Raw genomic sequence first — 21,914 nt, forward strand, 5'->3', positions numbered from 1 at the left:
TGAATTTGCTGCCGACAATGGCGGCGGAAGCAGCGGAGGTGGTGGTGTTGGTAAGGTGAAATTTGCCAATGGAGGTGTTTGGGAAAGAGATGAATACAGGGGAAGCCGAGGATGGCAAAGACGGCGGGTTTCGATTTTCTTAAAATGTACACTCATGATGAATTGGGGATGAAGCTGAGGGAGCTGAGGCCTGAGGTGAAGGGAAAGAACAAGGATGGAGAGGAGGAGAGTTGGTTTTCGATTTCAGAATTGGGTGAGAGGTTGAAGAAGCTTAAAAAGGATGAGGAGAATCAGTCCAATTAGATTACAAAGTATTGTAAATAGTTGAGGAAAAGTCTTTCGTCTCTTGGCAATAGTAGCAAGGATAATAGGCTCAAGAATGCTCCCAGTGAGTCACTTTCTTTCATTCAAATAATTTTATTCTTTGAAGAATTGTGCTTTTCACTTTTGTTTTGTATTGTAATTGCGATTTTTGTGTTGAATGTTTTGCCTATAATCTTACATGACAGTTAAGATGGTGTGAATCCCAGGATTTCTATCACCAGGGGTTCATCTGTAATGTTCTTATGGGAAAAAATTGCTAATGAACTTTGCTTAGTTTTGGGATTGTTATTTTGAAGTGTTGTGTATTGAAGGATGAATTCATAGTTTTTGTTTGAGCTTGAAGAAATGACTTAATACCCTGCTGTTTTAGTTATCCGAGCAAATTTGCTGAGCTCAAGCGCGTTGATTGAATGCTTACGTTATAATGATGTTGTTTTATTCTCAATCCGTGGACTTGATCTAAGTAGTTAAGGAAGTTTGACATTTCATTGTACTTATCTCTTATGTTCATCTTGGGTGTGGGATAAGTTGGGGTAGGTGGGTGGAAAATGGTTTCATTTATATTCAAGGTTTTAGTTTATTTTTTGTTTAAGCATTGAAGGCCTGGCATGATAATTCTAGGCTAAGATGTGTTATATATTAGAAAAGTATGAAATGCTAGAGGAAGTGAATCCTTTTGTGGACATGGAAGGCAGCCAACATATTTGATCTGTTTGATGTTTGGGGTTAAAGCTCTCTTCTTGAAATGGGGACTTTAGGCTCTATGTTCATGCTTTTAGCAGACATGGAGGGGATGATGCTAAGTTTGGGTTTAAGATAAGATTGTTTGCTTTTGAATGATCATATGAAAGGAAAAGTCTTGAGTGTGATGGATCAAGGATGTTGTCTTCTGTGCATTTACTCATCATTGGCCACACTCTATTGTAATGTCAATTGTCGAACCCTTAGTTTTGCTTTGTTATCCTAATGGGAACCTGCATATTAAAGTTATTGTTTTTGGACATAGCAAAGTAAGAGTAGTGTTTATATGCCTTGTAAGTCTTTTTGAAGCTCTCTGTTTGGTAATATCATATAATCTCATCTTGTTTTATTTTCAGAGAGAATCCACTAATAATTTCTGAAAATTTACACCATTTAAAGTAATGATATCCAACAAATTATGCCATATAGAGTATTTATTTAACACTTGGACGATGTAGTGGATGCTGCAAGCCTGAATGAATGGAACCTTGAAGCTCTCTTAGCTGTGTACAAATCAACTTGTGTTTGATCTGTTTGTGAAGTGTTTTTAGTTACATTTATAATCTGCATGGTTGTAATTTGCATTATTTAATATTCTTCAGAGGAGTATTGTCTGAAACATGAAGTATTTTGTCCATTATTATTGGTTAAAGTAATGTTGTACTTAATTTTAAAGTAGCTCATTTTGCTATTCTGTTGTAATGTGCTGACGAATGCATTTTTTCCCGTAGTCCAGAGTCTGGGTTTGTTGTCTCCATCTAATTTCACGGAGAATCCTCCACAAGAGCATTTAGTTGAAAAGGTAGTGATTCCTTTATGAGACCCCTTTTACTTTCCTCTGTGTCTCCTCTCTGAAATTTCTGTTATCATTATGAAATATATGTGTATGCTTGTTTGTCAGTTTAACTTGCAAACATGCCTTATTAATTTATTATACAATTATGTATCATATTTTAATTAGTTTGATACAACAAATGATGCTAGTTGACGTACTAGAGAGGAGCTGCCATCACTTTTGCATCAGTCTCCATAATATAACACATGTAAATGCCTGTGGGGTGTAGCTTCATTTACAGATCCAATTTGATCAGTATGAGGAGTTGGCTTTTTTCTCTCTAGGATGAAACTCTGCCTGCTTAATATTTTGGATTATAAAACTAGTGAGTTTATGGGACAGACTGTTTGTTTATATGTAGTATATATCACTTAAAGAGTATGTTATGATTTTATTTGTTTTTCTGTTTAGCTTTCATGTCCATTTCTGATGGCACACTTATGGCTGGGAACTCCTTTACTTGTACTCTGAAAACTAAGAGCATTCTATTAAAAGCTTCATATTTATTCGAGTTCATTATGATGTTGACATCTGACCATGAACCAATAATTAGGGATAGAAACATTGCTAAAAACCTGTTTGAAATCATACTGCCTATTTTCTTTACTCTTGATAGATATCATACAATTTATCTTTTCGATATAATGATTTGAATTCATTGTTCTCTTTGCAGTATTTTCATCCAGATAACATGTCTGCAGAGGAGAAATTAAAGCTTGAGTTGAAAAAAGTGCGGGATGAGTTTAAAATGCATGAGTCAGATTGTGGATCAACACGTGTTCAAAGTAAGCAGGATGACTTTCTTTATTTAAAATGTGATGGCTTATAAATAATCATATACATGAGTTGCTTACTCAATTGTGGGACTCCCTCCGTTTGTTAACATAACCCCGGGACCTAACATTTTATATTTTTCACAGTTATGGACCTTGCACTTATATTTTCACCTTTAAGGAACTCAAACCCCTTTTCCGGTGACAGTTAACCAACTTTAACCCAAGTGTAGTTAAATGTGGGCCCTTTGCCTGCACAAATAATGATGACATGCACAATATTTTTGGGAAAGTCATAAGCTTATTGCTCCTCCACCTCTCCTCTGCAACCTTCCCCTCCGCCACCTCCATCCACCATTCTCAAATCTCAGCTCTTACTTCATATTAGTCATTTATGAGTACTATCTAAGAAATCAAAACAGAAAATAATTGAAATAGAAAATTCATTATATGACACTACAATTAAACCCTCGAATAACACCCAAAAAAAAGGTACAAAAATTGGAGCATAAATAGAGTTCCCGAGTTTGAGTTTGTGAAAAATCCTTCAATGACGGTGCAGAAGAGGCCAGATAGAGAGTCAAATTCGATTAAAATTTTATTGAGGTAATTTGATTATGAAATCTTTGAGCGAGTTATAATTTTTTTCCCCCAATTTGATTCTTATTATTTGGGCTTGATTTTGAATTATAATTGATACATTTTTATTCATGAAAGAAGATAGTAAGGTGGTGTTGGGTATGTTGGCTGATCATATCTGCTCATAAAGGTGTAGAAGACGGTGGAGTGGGCAAATTTTAGAAGAGAAATCTATTTATTTATTTTAACTCAACAATTAATAATTAAAAGATTACAAAAAGTGTGGATTTTTTAGTTGATATTTTCAATGGGTGGTGCTTTGGGTAGCAATGGGTGTTTGCCGGCTGACATTATAAAAACAATATTGAAGCTGCAAACAAGAGGGAGAAAATTGTGGGTTTTGGGTTTCTTTCATGCATCCAGGTGGGTGGAGTTGGAGAGGTGATTATTGGTGGACAATGGCATCCTCCAGTTATAGAAGAAACATGACAGTTATTTATTTTATTTTTAATTCTTGCAAGGATTTGAGATTTTTAATTTTTTCTAATACATCCTAATAAGGACTTGGCAGTTGTTTATCAAAAGGCTAACATTCTAATTAGTTAAAGATGAGTTAAGTGGCCAGATTTCTACCCTCAGGTCTAAGGTGACAAAAAAGTGAGAGGTCCTTAAAAGTGAAAAATACCAAATCTGAGGTCCATGTTCCTCTTTTTCATCCATGTGTGGCAGCACATATTTTTTAAGCATTAGTTTCTTTAACCATCTATTACTAAAAAAAAAGTTGATATTTGTTATAAATATGTACTCATGCTGTCATGCAAATCCAATAAATTTTCAAATAATACACATATATTATGTTGTATTAGTAAAAAAAAGTATGGTCAAAGTGTTTTAAGTAATACAGGACAGGCACTAATCATTGTCCCCCCCCCCCTCCTCTTTTTCGGAAGAATGGTCTTTGACATTCCTAAGAAATGTAGTACGTGATCTTTCTTCTCAATGGATACCAGGCTGCCAATCGGTTTAGCAATATAATGATTGATTGTGAATTATGATACTTGAAAGTGGGCTATTGTCTTGAAAGGTCTAGAAAGAAACCTGGTTAGTTCTTTCTCACCCCAACATAATTCTCTCCCGCTTTTGCTTCAGTTCAGTGAGTTATTAACTTCTTTTTTGGCAATGTAGAGACAGTAGAGTTTCTCTCGATTAGAGGTTTACAAATTCTTTTGGAACGGTTATTAGTTATAGTTTTTGGGTTGTGAGAATTGATTGTCACAAGAAAAATGGTTTATTGTTTGTATTGAGGTCGAAATTACTGTTTGTAGTTTTTGGCACTTCCAATGGACCTTGTTTTTCTCTTTAATCTTTATCTTCCATTCTGCTCTACTGCCTTCCGCTGCCTCACTATCTTTATTTTAAATTTTTTTTTGACTCTCTGTTCTTTCTTCATTGTCCCCCTTTGTATGTATGAGTTAGATACCTGTACCACCCCATAGAACATACTTCTGTAGCTCTGTTATTGTAGTTAGAATACACTTTTATTGGTGGTTTCTAATTTGTACCTTTGACCATTATTAACTTTGGCTTCGTATGTTAAAAAGTTACAATTTGAAAATATGCAAAATGACAAATCTTACCATATACCACATGATAATAATTTATTGTTGTCAATAGTTCAACACCATCCAACCAAGGTAATAGAATTGGTTAAAATAGGACATTGTATACAATAACTGGGTTCTTGCTAGTGTTATTTTAATTTATTATTAAAAGATGGCTTTAAAAAGTTTCCTTAGTTTTAATATCTTTGAGAAAAGCAATGAAAAACCACCACCACCATCAGTTTATCATCTTGCATGACATTTTGCATGAACCTGACAAAAAAGGTTGGACTCGCAGCCATAGAAAAATAGCTTCTAAGAGAGATATATCATTATGATTTCAAATGGTTGAAATAATAATGTAATTTTTAGTGGCTAGTATTGCCTAGGAAGGGAATTATTTCCTTAGTTTGGGTTGTTTGAAGGGATATAGGCAGCCTTCACCACCAATTATCTATGACCTTTCAGTAAAACCTATTGTAGTAGCTAAGTAGGAATATGAAGAAGGAACAAATCAAGAGTGTAGAGTAGGAATACGAAGAAGGAACAAATCAGGAGTGTGGAGGAAATTGTACTCACTTTAGAAAACGGTGGAAACACCACTAATTAAAAGCATTCTAACTGAAATCACAAAGGGGGAAGTGGTTAGGAATAATGAAAAGGAAACAAATTGGGGTGTAGAGAAATTGTACTCACTTTAGAAACTGGTGGAAAGACAACAAATCAAAAACATCCTGTCTGAAATCACAAAGGGGGAAGTGGTCAAGCCGTTAAGGGAAGGAGAGAGGGAGAAAGGAAAGGAAAGCAAAGTTACGGACATTATATCAACCCAAGGGTGGAACATAATAGCTAGTCCAATTTATGTAGTTGTATCTTGAAGAGGAAGGTAGTTGGCTTGTTAGAGGGAGAGGAGATATAGCTTTCCTATAAATAAGGTAGAGTTGGCATGTAGAAAGGCATCCAGAATATTGAAGAAGCTTTGGGAGTGAATGAGGCCACTCGAAAGCATGATAACTATCCTCTGATTTCTGCAATGTCTATAGTTGTCAGATTGAATTCTCTTTCTTCTTCCTTAGATTTTTTGTTACAGTTATGATAATTCATAACAAAAGGATGTGGAAGGAAAGAGATTCAAAGTGGCAAACACTATCTAAATTCCTACATTGAAAGGATGTAAACATGAAACATCTAGCTGGGTGTTTCAAGTTGATGGCCCTTGGTGTCAGATCCTTCCTGATCGATCACTATTATACTGTGTTTTTCCACTTGCTCATTTACTAGCCACGATTATGCTGGGCTCATATCTCCTGACTCCTGAATGGAGCCTCTGGAGGTACCTTTTCATGCGAACGAATTGGTCCCATGGATTGCACAATGCTACCAGCTTTATGTCAGTTTCTATTTTTTGTAGGTGTTGCCTGATCTTGTCATCATTATTGAAATGGTTAATTACTTGTGATTCTTCAGTTTTATTGCTATAGTTATTGGTGTAAAAGAATGATGGAATTTCGTTTTCATAGGGTGTTGTGTTGATCGGATCATATTCATCTTGGTTGGGCTATATCATGTGTTTAGGTGCAGCTTCACTCTTTGAGTCAATGACAATATGCTAGTTTTATTTTGTTCCAACATCTGGGAAAGGAAATTTATTGTCAATGAAAATTGTTAGCGTTGATCATGGCTGTGGAAACCTTAGCTTTTACCTAGTATTGAGTATTTTCAAACTTTTGAGTTTGGGAAACATACTATAATGCTCTGTTCAGCTCAAGTATATACCCCAGTATAAAATCAAGATTTTGAAACTTCTGTTGTTTTCATGATTGCCATTTTTGTTTATCAGTAGCAATTGATCATCATTTTTTTCTTTGTACTTTGCAGTTGCACAGCTTACAACGGAAATACTTGTCTGCTGTTTTTGCACAATAAGGTAAAAACTCTGTTATGGACCCTCAACATTTCTGTATGTTATTGTGTACTACAGTGTATGTATGTTGAACAATAAGTTTCTCTTGAATTTGTATTGTTCTTTCAATAAATAATTGATACAGATGTCATATGCTTCTGAAGTCTTGGTATGTCGTGCGTATTATATATGTTCAATAGAAATGATAATGATTATACTTTATTATACTTTATTGGCAACACCAAACAATAAATTCTTGTAGGATGGGAAGACAAATATTTTGCCACCGATCTCGTAGAGTATTTCCCCACTAAGTTCTTATGCTCTGTTCAGTGTATGCAAACTGCAATTCTTGTATGAATATTTTATGCCTATGGTAGGGGTTTGGTGTGTGTGTGTGATGTATACCTTAGCCTTATTTCTGATTTATTTGGCTTTCTTAATCACCACTGTAGTTTTTGACAGTTTGATATGAAAAAGTAAACAAGTGACGTAATCTTTCACTTGATGTGGAATATGTTTGACAGCCAACAATTATGTTATTTTGTTCTAGGATAAACATTCTCGTCGAGGATTTTAAGCAAAGCGCAGCAAAGGAAGAAGTTGTTGAAATATTTGAGGAGAACTGACTGGTAGTCCTATTGCTTTGTTCTTTCGAAACTTGGCCTCCGTGACAATCCTGATTACAAGAATTAAGATTGTATACAGATTACTAAGTTTTTATTGCAGTATGGAATATTTGCTTTTAATCTTGCCCCTATATGTTCAAGAAGTCCTTTTTGGATTTTATTAAAGGTGCTAATGGTAGCTGAGATTAGAAATACAGTGCACAAGGTGATTCAAAGTTAACATGTAATAAAGCTGAGTTTAGCAATTACCAGGTGATGCCAATGGAAGTTAGAATTTTTGGGGGAGAAATGCCCTTTTGTAAACGTCAAGGAATTAGCATTTGGTTTGGCTACTTTATCTTGCATTATCATCAAAGAAAGAGGATGTGATGCAGAGTTATATTTCACTAGAATGGTTACTTCATCTTACATTATGTCTCTTTAGGGGTCAGAGAATAGCTTCTATCAATTTTTCTAAAGTTGATGATAGGGACATAGACCGCTTTAGCAGAGGGTTAGTCAATATTACCTTCAAGCTATAGTGGAGATTTTGGTAGATATAATTGTCAACTGATACTCAATCCAGGCATCGCGGAGCACAGAAACTATATAAGTAGAATTTCTATATCATACCCAATTTATTTTATGCAATAAAAATTTAACATCACATGATTTAGTCATGATATCCAACTGTTTTAACGTTTACATTGAACACTAGCCTAGGCCTTGAAGAGCATCAGAGGGCCATGAAGCTCACCCTCTAGGAAGGGTATCTCCATGCACCCCACACATCATATGCAAAGGCCTAGTTACATTACATCAACGAGTTCCTTAACTAGAAACCAAATTATATGATAACTAAATCATCATTGTTAAGAAATGAAGTACAAACAGCAACTCTAGATTCACTATTCTTCCCAGCAGCTACGACCAAACAAGCAGCATTGTTATCCATTCAAAGGAGCACGATCCTTCAACAAAATGACGTTGAATTTGTGGCTACCTGCAGTACACCACCATTACAACAATACGAAAACAATCAAATATTGTTCAAACCGAGGTAATAACATGCACTTTTTATTTTAACGAAATAATAACATGCATACAGAGTAACAAAGTAAACAAACTGTTAGAAGATACTCAAAAAGTTGGGTATGTTGTAGTTTTGACGTCTTGAGTTTATTTGATACAATCAAATACTTCATATTGTCAATATTAATGAACCATCTTTCAGTATTTTTTTTTTCTCTGTTTTGACTGATCCATAAAATTTATAAGTTATTAGGACATAATTTCATAAGAAAAATTAACCTAAGTTTAAATTAAGTTTGTAAATCAATCACTCTAAAATCTTTAGAATTTACCCTAACATAAATTATTATCGATAAATTTGGTTTCATCACAAGAAATTAAGCATGTAAAAATCATTTAAAGGTATCAAATTGTCGTTTACAAAACATAACCCTACAAAATCCCATCTTAATATAAATTAACAATTAGATCATGTACCAAATCAATAAAAATAAATGGACTACCTTAAAACTTAATGTCGTTGTACATAATTAACCGAAAGATTTTGAATTTTAGTTTTAGTGTATTAACCAAATGTTGACAGGTCGATAACATAATCATGAATGGGAAATTAATAATTAAAAAAAATCATCATAAATAGGAAATTAATAAAAAAAAGCATAAATAATATTTACCGAATGTGGTGCACATGCAGTTTCCATTGCGAGATGTCTTAAAAACGGAGGAATAAATTGGGGATGTCTCAAATATAACTGAGGTTTGTTGATATTTACAGTGAAGATCAATAAAAATAGAGAGAGAAAGAGGAGAAGAATTTTTGATCGAAATGAATAGAGAGGATTTATTACAAATTACAGCTATATAAAGAATAGTTTGTTGTAACTAACTAACTAGCTGGCTATTACAAAGAATCAGTTTTGTTACAATAGAAATTAATTATTTCTCGGTAGAGGCATGCCTCGTGAATTCTTAAATGGACCTGGTTCACACTAATTTATTGTGGACCACTAACATTAGAGAAACTATGGTTGTTTTATTGATAAAAAAAAAGTCACTATAATAAAATGAAGGTCACTATGTTGAAAATAAAAGTCATTTTGGTAATATATAGGCTATAAGAGGTTAATTTTTTTAATGAAATATTTTATAAGGTCAGTATTAATAATAAAGGTCACTATGTTAAAATTAGGGTCATAACGTTGTACTTCAAGTTCACAATAGTATTAAACATTATACAACTTTTAATAAAGGTTACTATGTTGAAAATAAGGTTACTATGTTAAAAATAAAGGTCACTATGTTCAATATAATGTCAGTTGCGTGTGTAGAAATCTCGGGTCCACAATAATATTATTGTGAACCAGGTCCACGCAAGTATTTCTGGGCATGCCGAGGTTAAAAGAACAAGGTTTAAATCGGGGATATGGCTTATTTGAGAAAAGTGAGTCCCATTTGGTTGACTGTATCTTTCCTTCAATCCATCGCAGGAATCTATAGAAAGCCTTGTGAGGGAGGGGAGGATTGCTTCTGGTAGCGTTTCCACCGTTGGACAACCATGAATTGTAAGTGATCGCAAAGACATAGGGCAATGAAGCCACTCCGGGTGTGTTTTCATATTCTCACAACCTCGAATATCGAGAGTTTGAAGGGAAGTCAAGTATTGAATGCCCTTTGGTATATCTCTCATTTGTGGAAGTTCAATTAAGGACAACCCACAGAGAGCGTGAAGCTCTCTCCATGGAAACTCCTCTATATTGAGTTTAGGACAATCTTCAATATTGAGTTTTTTCAGGTTGGTGAGATACTGTATTCCTCCTCCCGACACACTCTTTAAATTTCGGCACTTTTGAAGCTCAAGACTATTAATAGAAAGTGCACACTTTCGTTGATACTCTTGTACACCACTCGACGAACTCTCCACCTCCATATCATCACGCAATTTCAGCTCATCAATGCTTCGTATAGACTCTCTGAAAAGGGACTTCATTAATTGAAAGTTGTTTATTTGTAAAACCCTCAAATCGAAAACATCATCGCCGGCTGAATTGTTGTTGTTGCTGCTTAAAGACGAGGCGGAAAATGAGGAGGCAGAATGGATCGTTGCATTTGCTTCATCATCTCTTCTTTGACAAAATACCAGTGCTTCGTTCAGGCCGTGCAGCGTACATGTTTTCACATGTGGACATCTAGGAAAAGACTTCAAGCTTGGACATCCCTTAATGTACAATTTCTCAAGTGACGGAAACGAATGTGCAACTTTATTATCATTCTCCATCAACTCTACATTGGGCATGTTAAAGAGTGCAAGATCTTTAAGATGCGGGAGTTGACTCATTTCTGGCAGACGTTGCAAACTAGGAAAATTTCCAGTGTGGATTCTCACAAGCTGTGGGAGAGAGCTTTCCAGTGTGGCTGCCCATCTTGGCAATGTAACCCCTTTATATCCGCATATATAAATCTCTCTTAGATCACGATGAGGTTCCAGTCTTTCTAACAATCTTTCATCTACACTCAATCTTTCATCATCTATTATCCATAAACTCTTGATATGCTCCTTGTTTGAAATATATGACCCCTCCCCAGCGCTGGTAGAAGGGTAATCGTATGCGTATCCTTTTTTAAATTCAATTACAAGTGTACCTCTAATGTTGGTTAGAGGCATCAAATCTCTAAGTTGACCAATCTGGGCTTTCTTTGAACTTTCTGAACCCAATACAAACTTTGTTAGGGTACACAAACCAGTCATACTATCCATTCCAGCAGGCATATGACTCAACCTAGGGCAATGTGTTAGGTCCAAATGCCTAAGATTGACTAGTTCCCTCAAGTCCTTGGGCAACTCTTCTATGTCAGAACATGATTTTAAGTTTAATACTTGCAAATTATAGAGTCTAGTAATTGACTCAGGAAGCCTTTCTAACTCCCTATTGCGAGAGAGATCAAGATACCTTAAATGTAAAAGCTTCTTTATTGTACTTGGTAAAGCTTTCATCCCAACATTGTGCAAGTCCAATACCCGCAAACGCCTGTAATTTGCTATGACTGTGGGCACTTGAGATTCAAGACCACCATAACAAAGCCGAAGAAATGTACGCAATCCCTTAAAGTTGCCAAAAGTATTACTTTGATTAAGCAAGTGAGAGAGACTAAGAGGAACAACGTGACGAGTATTTCCATCAGATCTTTTGCTAGTGTCCTCCATCAAGTACGACTCCTTTCCTGCGACTTCTTGTGCAAGATCATGATTCAAATCATGCATTTTACAAGAAGATATTTCACCATATTTATCATATTCAATGTCTTGGAGAAAACATCTCTGCAATAAAATAGAAAAATACTCCTCACCAACATCTTCTTTGCTTTTTACATCATTGCCATCAAGATAGCCTTGTGCAGACCATAGACGGATCAATAACTCTTTCTCAATCTTGTAATCCTTAGGGAAGAGTGCACAGTAACTAAAACAACTCTTTAACTGTGGTTTAAGGTGATGATAACTAAACTTCAATATTGGCATTATGCTCTTTTCACTACTTCGGCCCATAATTTCAGACAGCTGAATTCTCTGAAACAATTTCCACTCACTTTTATCATGACGATACAACATGCTCCCTACGACCCTTATAGCCAAGGGAACATTTGCACATTTTTTCACAATGTCTTTACCAATGTCCACAAGGTCATCATCATCAACCTCTCCACTCCCTTGGGTAAATGCTACTCTCCTAAACAAATGCCAAGAATCATCATCTGACAAACCCTCTAATGTGTGCATTGGATCGTCACCTATAGCTCCTGCCACCTTTTTTGAGCGTGTAGTCACCACAACTCGGCTTCCTTTTGCACCTACTTGCAAGAACTCCCTCAACTTCAGCCACTCTTCACGCCTTTCGTTCCACAAATCATCAAGAATAAGGAAATATTTTTTCCCTTGTATACGTTCTCTCACCTTATTTTGCAATCCATCAACTCCAATATCACCATGATCTTGCTGAGTGGCCGACTTGAACATCTTACCAAGGATTTGTTCTATGATAAACTCATCAGAGACACAAACCCACAACTTCAATTCAAAAGCACTTTTGATCCTATCATCATTGTACACAAGTTGAGCAAGAGCCGTTTTTCCTAATCCTCCCATCCCGACAATACTCACAAAAGAAACATTATCAGCCGATGAATCCGACTCTCTCAAAAGCATACCCAGAATAACCTCCTTATCAGCATCTCTTCCAATAATACCATCTTCACATACATAAGACCCAGTTTCCTCCTTTCTCTTAACAGGCCTATACACATCACTAAACCCAAACTGAGTACGATCTTTAGCAACATTCTCCAACTTCTCTCTAATCTTCTTAATCTTTCTAGAGGTACTAAAAGCAAAAAGCAATTGGTTTTCACTAGAGAAGAAAGCTTGTACCTTTCTGGAGACCTTACCACCAGGCATCTTTTTCTGTCGTCGAGCAAGTGTGACAAATTCATCGAACAAATCATCAGCATCATAGACAGCATCCTTGAGCTTGTTAACCCAATTCAACCCCTGATTGTTGAGCTCCTGCTCCCCTGACTCCGCATCAAGGAGAACATTCTGGATGGTTTCAACGGTTCCTCGGAGAGTCTCAAGTTTTGATTCATACTTGAAATAAGAGCATAACTCTTTCAATTCCTTGCATTGTATTGCTGCAAATAGAGTTTGCGCAACACTCAACACCATACCCGTCGCCGCCGCCGCCGCCATTTTCTTGATATTGTTTATATTTTACAAAAGAGAGAATGAGAATAGTTATGATATAAGACTAGAACCACAGCTGCCTTATCATTTATACAACTACTCGTAGACCAATTAAGTAAAGTGTTGGGAAATTTCTCCAAACTTTGGGCGGTATTTCCACAAGACCAATGAATAAATTTCTCCATGTACCAACAAAAGAAATGCAATAATTAAGATTTTAGGATAAAAAGTTGAATAAATAAGTGGTTCGTATAATATATGAAATGAAATTCCACAAATGCATGTCCCTCTTTGCACCGACCCCTACTCTATGTGCCCTCTGCTCTAATTCCTTTTATTGACTTGTCTTACGGAGTACTTAGCTTCTGGCCAAAATAAGCACTTTAATAAATTAATAAAAAAAAAAAAAATTAAAACGAAAATGAAGGGAGTGAGTGTGGTGAACTTTCAACTAATTTGGATTTGGGTATAGAACAGTGCTTTCTAAATAACTAGATATTATACTTAAACTAGTTTAGAACCCATGTCAAATACGGTAAGTCCAAAACAATTATACTACTCGTATTAATTTAAAATTTGATATATGTATGTATAAAAAAAAAAAAAAAAAAAAAAAGAAGAAGATCTAATCTAATTTGAAAAATAACACAACATTATATGCATAGAAGTATTTTGATTTTAAAAAAAAAAGGGTAACTATTAGAGGTTTTATTATTTATTTTTATTTTTTATTTTTAGTTTGATTGTAACTTATGCACCTTCGAATTATTAATTACTTAATTAGTTATAATTGATATTTTGGATCATGCTATTTGATACGAATAACGTATTCAGTGTTTCCGAACCCATAAGAAGATCAATATTCTTAAAAATGGGTCATTGTTTAAAGCCTTAATTAGGTTGGGATAATATTTGATGAATTTTGGAATACTACATAAAATAAATTTGAATCGTGATATTAAGAACATTTGCGGTACGAAGTTGTGTCTTAATTTTTTATTAATTGAAAATTTTAAGGATCGGGATTTTGGGGGCTTAGTAATAGGATTTCCGGATAGTATGGTGCCCTCATGACTCCGCCATTGGTAACATAGACTTATATATTGTACGAGTTAATATAAAAATAGATAAATTATTAGTTCTTATGGTCTTATCACTCTTAGGGAGTACTTCAATTTGTTTGTTTTGATAAAAAAAACATTATTGGTTCTTATGGTCTTATCACTTATATGGAGTACTTCTATTTGTTTGTTTTGATGGAAAACATGTTCCTAAAAAAATGATTGACTCATTTTTCAGTGTTTGATTTGTAAAGGTATGAAAATCAATTTTTCTAAAGGTGCAAAATAATTCTCCCAATCAATGTTGTTAGGATCCGGATTTTACTTTGGATTGTAGGATTGTATGCTGTACAAATCACAAATGTGACAAAAGCAATCTAATTGAATATTGTGACCAATACAAGTAAAAGTAACTATTAAAAACACACTATTGCTCATGTTGGTTACGAGGTTATGCAATAGAATTAAGAATTAGAAAAGTACTATTGATAACTCTCTCATAATCCATACATGCAAGAAGAAAAATACATCATCTATTTATGATCGACACACTGATATTAGTATATTACATCCATGATTACAAATCTAATAACATGTTTTTGTCACGCTTTGTTTAGTTATGCTTATTAGCTTGTGTAAACTGCTAATTTTTAAGAGCACGCATTTAATAGTGTATATGTAGTATGTATTTTCAATACTTTTATAATATAATACGAAGAATTATTCAGTGTATGTGCAACATTAAAGAATTCTAGGCTATTTTCCTACATGATTAAACAATAACATTTCTTCAAAGATTTAGTGTTCGGACCTTCTTATCCGTATATTTTATATCAATATTGAGTGGATGACGTGGTATAATAAGGAGTTGAGTAAGTGACGTGTCGTGGTAAAAGTCTTCACGTGGCGTAGAAGCGTTTTTAGGAACGACTTTTAATATATTAAATATACTACCTCCGTTACATATTATTTGCAACAATTAGACATTTTTCCTCTTTACTTTAACTAAAATCGTTGCAAATAATATGTAACGGAGTAGTAGATATAGATTCTCAAACATGAACCAATACCGCCTCGTGGGACGCGAGGAATATTAACTACTCCGTACGATAGAAAATATGTGATTGTCCCTTTTTTTTTTTTTTTTTTTTTTTTTTTTTTTTTTTTTTGAGGAAGCATGTGATTGTCTTTTTTGAGGAAACATGTGATTGCCCTTGGTGTAGTACAGTTCAATTGTATTCCATTGAGTTGCAAATCTTTGTACGTACACGAGCTAGCAATTTGCAGTAGTTATGCTTAATTTTGTTGCACTAATAAATTTTTTTTTTTGTGTAATTGAATGCATCAGTACTTAGTACTCACTTTTCAATTAAGCTAATCATTATTACGGAGTATAAAATTTTTTCAGAGGCATGCCGAGATTGTAAATTGGTAAAAGCCTTGGAGTACATAAATAATTAAAATATGAAAATGAATGTCATCCGTATGATTTGTCATTTGTAATTTAAGCGAGTGCTAATGACCTAATAATAGACTGAGTCGTCATTTGAAGTAGAGGTCACCTCTTATGGATTACTTCGATTCCGTTTGTTTTGTTGAAAAAATGTTGCTAGAAATGATTTTTTTTCAATTTTCAATGTTTGGTTTGTAAAGGTAAAAAACAATTTTTTTAAAGGTGAAAAATAATTCTCCCATTCTACGCTATTAGGATCGGAAACTACTTTGAATCGTAAGATTGTATGATATACAAATTTGAGAAAAAGCAATCAAATTGATTAATTGTGACTACAACGAGCTTTTTTTTTACGTAAAAATAGTTGTTAAAACACACAGTATTGCTCATGTTCATTATGACGTATGCAATAGAATAGGAAATTAGTATATACAATTGACAACCCTATCATAATCCATACGCGCAAGAAAAAAAAAATACATCATTTATTTATGATACACTGATATTACATCCTTGATTACAAATCTTATTTTTGTCACGCTTTATTTAATTATGCTTATTAGCTTGTGTAAACTACTAAGCATGAACACATAGCAATGACATATTATTCATATATATAACATTACAATGAAAGCAAATTAAGAAAATCGAGAAACATACAGGTTGAGCAGATCGACCATTGATTATTGATGCAGTTGATGTTAGTGATTGATCTTAATTAAGAGATACAAACACCACCAATAATACCATTTGGTAAACAAGCGAAACGAGTAGTACAACATTGAGGTCCAAATAAAAAGTTACAGTAACTACCTGCTCCCACGCACTGTAAATCTTTCTTCATAGACGACTCAAAAACATCAACAATTCGTTCAGAATTCATCATCTTGGTTTCCTGGTTTCCAAATTTAGTCTGGTATAGACTCGGCTTCACTTTGCTTGTTGCTATTTTCTCCAGTATCATTTCATATCCCATTGGCAATGGTAGTTCTTCATCATAAGATGTTGTCGCCCTTCCAAGAACTGGTGCTGCATAATTTATAAAATGAAATTATAATAATTTGTAAAGACTATAGAGTAATATTGTATAGTTTACTAACAAAAGAAAAAAAAAATAAAAAAAATATTATTTGTGGGGAAAATTCAAGTTTATCAATTTGATAAACAAAATTTGTCTATCAAATGGCACAATTGTAAATAAATCAACAATTTTTTATTAAATATGGGTCCCACTGTTCTTGATATATTTATAAAAATGTCATAATGACTGTGTATTTATGTTGTTTTATTTACCATTTTGCCATTTGATAACAAATTTTGTTTATCAAATTGATTAACTGGAACTTCCTCTTGTTTGTGAGACATAAAAAATAAATTCCAAATAGAAAGTAGAAATATAGTAAATAATTTACGAACAATTACAAATAAAACACTGAAAATTGTTAACGAACTAACTTGTTGCAGTACACAGCATGAATGCTAAAAAAGCAAAAGCAACAGCAACGAGCTTGAATGAGACCCTATCCATATCTCTGAAGTAATATAAACCTACAAAAATAAACTTTTAATATTCTTATTATTGTAGTTTGGTGTTATCATTTCTTCACACTACCCTTCTATTTATAGTAGCTTGAAACTTATACTCCGTAAAATGTTGACATGAAGACATCGGTCCAAAAATATTGATGACATGACATCTATATATTTAAGTTTTTAAATGTGGAATAAATAAAACAAGAAAAAAAAAAATAATTAGTTTAATACGGAGTATTTAATAGCAAAAGTGCGATTGCATGTACATGATTATCATTGTACACACTTCCTCCATTTCCTTAAAATGCATCATTTGCAAAAGACAATAGAACCTAGACTGTTCTTTGGAGATGAGAGATATATAGAGGGAAAAAAAAAAAAAAAAAGCATGTGATATACGATAGATAAAGAGAATTTATTAACTAAAAAAACAAGTTATGTATCTAATTAACAAAGGAGGTCAAAGTTTAGGAGAGAGAACAAAAAGAGAGATTACTAAGGGCCTATTTTCATTGACTGAACTGGGTTGAACTGGACTGGACTGGACTGAGCTGAACTGAACTGAATTTCAACATAAGAGAACAGGCCCTAAGCCACTAGGTTTTTTTTTTATTATTTTATTATTATTATTATTATTATTATTATTATTATTATTATTATTATTATTATTATTATTATTATTATTATTATTATTATTATTATTATTATTATTATTATTATTATTATTATTATTATTATTATTATATATACACTCAAATTTCAAAAGAATGAAAAAAGTATATAATGTACTTCCTCCGTTTCTATTTACTTGCAACACAGCCTTTTGGCACGTGTTTTGAGGTCGGGTTTATGTAATGTAAACGGATTAATTATTAATTATAATTTTAACAAATGATACTTACCCTATTCTAATCTTCGTGTAAAAATTATATTGATAAAATCACTCGTCTACCCTAACTAATCATCTCCTAAAACTGCGTGCCTAAAAGGTGTGTTGAAAGTAAAAGAAAACGGAGGAAGTATATTTTAACACAATATTTCATCCATCTCAAATTACTTGCAATGTTGATTTGGCATGTCATAAAATTTTAGAAAAATTATGAGCTAGATTTAAGTGTGAAATAAAGGTTTTTTTTTTTTTTTTGAATAAACATCTTGTTAAATATGTAACTAGAGGAGTATATTTAGGAACTAAATATATCCTTTGACTAGAGAATATTACATACAAAATATTTACATATTTAACACATCTCTTGAGTCTTGATACACAAAACAAGATTGTTATATTTTTTTTTTTCTAAATTTTGAGATTCATTTGGACCTTTAAGATCTGTATTAACCCCCAAAACTTTAACAAAAATAATTTTCTCAAGTACAATAAAATTTCTCTAAATGCAAAACAAGACATTTCTTGACATGCAAATGAGACATTTATACATATTTTTTTTAATCAATTCAGAGCTTAAATAAAATTCTTAAGACCAAAAAGACCTCTAACCTTTACGGGTATTTTTTTGGCACGCAAAGCGAGAAAACAAATTAAGGGCCTGTTCTCTTACGTTGAAATTCAGTTCAGCTCAGTTCAGTTCAGTTCAGTTCAGCTCCTAATTTCCTTCTCTTATAAAATATTCATTTCAGTTCAGTTCAGCTGAGTTCAGTTCAGTTCAGTTCAGCTGAGTTCAGTTCAGTTCAGTTCAACTGAATTCAGTTTAGTTCAATTTAGCTGAGTTTAGTCAATGAGAGCAGGCCCTAAATGGGTCACTAATGGAAGACGTTAATAGCGAAATCCAAATATATGTCTTTTAAAAGTTGTAAGATAAATAAAAATTTATAGATGTAGTAAAAATCAAAACAATGTGTTTTTTTTTTCAAGATAAAGGGCAAAATTAATAACAATTCGATAATATTAAATTATTTATTGAACTAATCAAATAAGATCTTGCTTAACTATGTTTAGTCATACAAAATAGGGGTAATATAGAAAAGTTCTTAAAATTATAATTAGTGCCTTGATTTTTTTTTTTTTTTAATAGGAAATTTTTTTTTTTTTGTGTTTAGAGAGCCACAAGCGCGGGGGTGAAAATCGATCCCAGGATCTCCTGGAATCGGGAGGGAGCTCTAACCACTTGAGCTATCGATCCCTCACTCTCATAATTAGTGCCTTGATGATATAAGTCGAAACAACTTTTGAAGATATAAGGACCATTACAAAAAATAAAAGTTTTATTAATGCTTATTTGAGCCCCATATATATACTACCACGTGTAGCTCGAGGAACATAATATGAATCAATACCACATATGAACCAATTTTTATTACAAATTTATTTTCCTTTATTTGCAATGTTGACTTGTGCATTATAGTTCTGGATTCATTTATATATCGTATGTATAACTGTATAAGATTCCTTTGCATAGTCACATGAGAGCCCTTTGAACTTGAAGTTTGGATGTGACATGGACTCCGTTAGTGTGACGTTGGCTCTTGATACCATCTATGTTAATTGACCAAATCGATCAACCAAGAGTTTAAACTAATGGTTGAAGCTCATGATCAAATTGTGTTCTCTATCACTTTCATATTATAATATTTGAAAAATATATTCATGTGGGATCTTGTTAAATTTTGTCACGTTTTATATTTTCAAGATTACTTTTGATAATTTTTGTTTATGAGTAACTAAATATGGTAATGGCCAGTGGCGGATCCAGAATTTTATGGGTGCTGGGTTACCGACTCACTGTCAACAATCGATCACATACAAATCAATAATTAATGCATATATATTCTAAAATTAAAGCTAACAAAAAAAAAAATCACTCCGAAAGTATTAAATATCTTGTGGGAGAGGAGTAAGATTTGTGACGGATAATGACAAATCACCGATAAAATTACCAAACATATTTAGAACGATGAGCTTTAACAAGTTGTCTATTGAGAACTACGAAGGTAAGATATGAGGGATGAAGTTAATAATAAAAAATAAATTTCATCAAGTTACCTAGTGAGAACTAAGAATACGTGTTCAAAAATATATATTGCGTACATACAATATTCGCATGTTAATTAATGAGGATTTGAGCCTTTTGAGGTAATAGGTTAATTAATAAATAAATTAAAAATATCTTTGACAAAATTATACTAGTATTATGTCTCCACCCAAAACAAAGAAAGAATGAAGAAAGAAAAAAAAAACAACAAAAATATACTACCTCCGTTTTTTATTAGTTGACACGTTTTGACTTTAGCACTATTCACACACCTTTTTTTGAACATGTTTTGTGATTTATATGCAAGGAAAAATATAGTCAAGTGGGCTCTTGTTAGATTCGTCACAATGCATATTTTATTAATATCAACTTTTCATAATTTGTGCTTATCTATAATTAAAGATATTAATGATTTAATTTGTGCATTGGCAAACGTGACTAAAGAAACGTGTTAACTAAAAAGAAACAGAGGAAGTAATGGAATTGCTACTCATGGGTATCGAACTCATGACCTCCTTACAAAATTGTGAAGCCTTAACCACTAGACTTATTAGGCACTTAATTTCTTTTAGTAAAAAAAAAATGTTGGGTCACGTGACCCACTGTGCCCAAGAGTGGCTCCGCCACTATTAATGGCTGAATTTGTACATTGGCAAACATAATTAAGAAAAGTATCAACTAGGAAGACACGAAGGAAGTATATACCTGCTCCGTTTTATTAGATGCATCATTTTCTAAATATAGAAATTTTAATTAAAATGCATCAAATCACTTTCTCTTTTAGTTTATAAAATATATCTCCTCTTTATTTGTTCTCTCTATCTTTTTGAACTCGATCTAAGCATTACCTAGGAATCCTCAATTCAATTACAAAAGTGATACAACTAAATAAAACAAAGAAAATATTTATAAGTGACAAAAAGGCATTATTTACAAATATGAGATGAGTTACAACCAGGGCCGTCTCTAGGGCATGGCACCTTACAAATGTGAGATGAGTTACAACTTATAACTTGCAAAGTTGCAATTATAAAGGAAGGGAAATTACTCCATAAAAAATACTTCTTCCGTTTCACAAATATTGCAACAATTATCATTTAAGAATGTTTCAAAAACATTGCAACAATTTCTTATGTACATGGTCTGTATGGGATGATATCTGGGCATGACCGATATCTTGTGAAAGCACATATCCAGGTTTCAATAATTATAAGAAGATGCTGATATGTTACAGAAAGGAGACATGTCGGCCTGCCGGAATTCAACACGTGGCAACAGAAGCACGACACTTGGCATAAAAGGCTTTGCATGGATGAGAGCCACCTGTCAAGGTAAACTATTATAAATAGTAGGTAAGACCTCATTAATGAGGGCATTAATTACTCTCTCTCTCTCTCTACTTTCTCTCTCTTACTTATCTTCCTTTCTCAAACACTTTCTGACTTTATCATCGGAGTGGTTATTCCCGGATCACCCCGGGGCTAGCTAACTTCTTCTCATTGTGTAGGTTCTCAGTTTGCCGATAGGAGTATCAGAATCTCAGGTCCGAGTCCTTGGAGAAGTCAGGATCAGGCAGAAAGACAGAAACATGGTCTCTCTTTTTCTCTCTTTTCATGACATGGATCCATATCTTTATTTTCTCTAGCTATCTCTCTCCATTTTTAAAATCCATGTCATATTCTCATATTGCAATATTTAGAAAACGGAATTAGTTGATCTTATCGTTTCATTCTCAAATGTGAACCA

General features: G+C 33.3%; 1 protein-coding gene and 2 long non-coding RNA genes across 3 annotated transcripts; 1 reads left to right on the plus strand and 2 right to left on the minus strand.

Moving 5' to 3' along the window:
- On the plus strand, positions 1 to 7,771 carry LOC145621380 (uncharacterized). The gene is made up of 5 exons (XR_014108407.1): positions 1 to 388; positions 1,797 to 1,867; positions 2,574 to 2,685; positions 6,732 to 6,780; positions 7,310 to 7,771. It is a non-coding gene; the product is annotated as an uncharacterized LOC145621380 (long non-coding RNA).
- A 540-nt stretch (positions 7,772 to 8,311) lies between these two features.
- Positions 8,312 to 13,137, minus strand: LOC145620005 (disease resistance protein RGA2-like). Its single transcript, XM_081674670.1, has 2 exons — positions 10,023 to 13,137; positions 8,312 to 8,367 (listed from the first exon to the last, which is right to left on the minus strand). The coding sequence occupies exons 1-2, from the start codon at positions 13,135 to 13,137 to the stop codon at positions 8,312 to 8,314; spliced, it is 3,171 nt and encodes a 1,056-aa protein (XP_081530796.1).
- A 2,978-nt stretch (positions 13,138 to 16,115) lies between these two features.
- Positions 16,116 to 17,333, minus strand: LOC145621576 (uncharacterized). Its single transcript, XR_014108449.1, has 2 exons — positions 17,101 to 17,333; positions 16,116 to 16,674 (listed from the first exon to the last, which is right to left on the minus strand). It is a non-coding gene; the product is annotated as an uncharacterized LOC145621576 (long non-coding RNA).
- Between the last annotated feature and the right edge of the window lie 4,581 nt (positions 17,334 to 21,914).

This window comes from Chenopodium album, chromosome 27, assembly GCF_948465745.1.
Source record: "Chenopodium album chromosome 27, dcCheAlbu1.1, whole genome shotgun sequence".
Taxonomy (NCBI): domain Eukaryota; kingdom Viridiplantae; phylum Streptophyta; class Magnoliopsida; order Caryophyllales; family Amaranthaceae; genus Chenopodium; species Chenopodium album.

Excerpts from the sequence above, each read along its gene's own strand:
- LOC145620005 (XM_081674670.1), bottom strand. The coding sequence starts at position 13,137 with ATGGCGGCGGCGGCGGCGACGGGTATGGTGTTGAGTGTTGCGCAAACT. Across the intron at positions 8,368-10,022 it reads TCAAACTCTCGATATTCGAG|GTAGCCACAAATTCAACGTC; the intron begins GTTGTGAGAATA and ends GGTGTACTGCAG.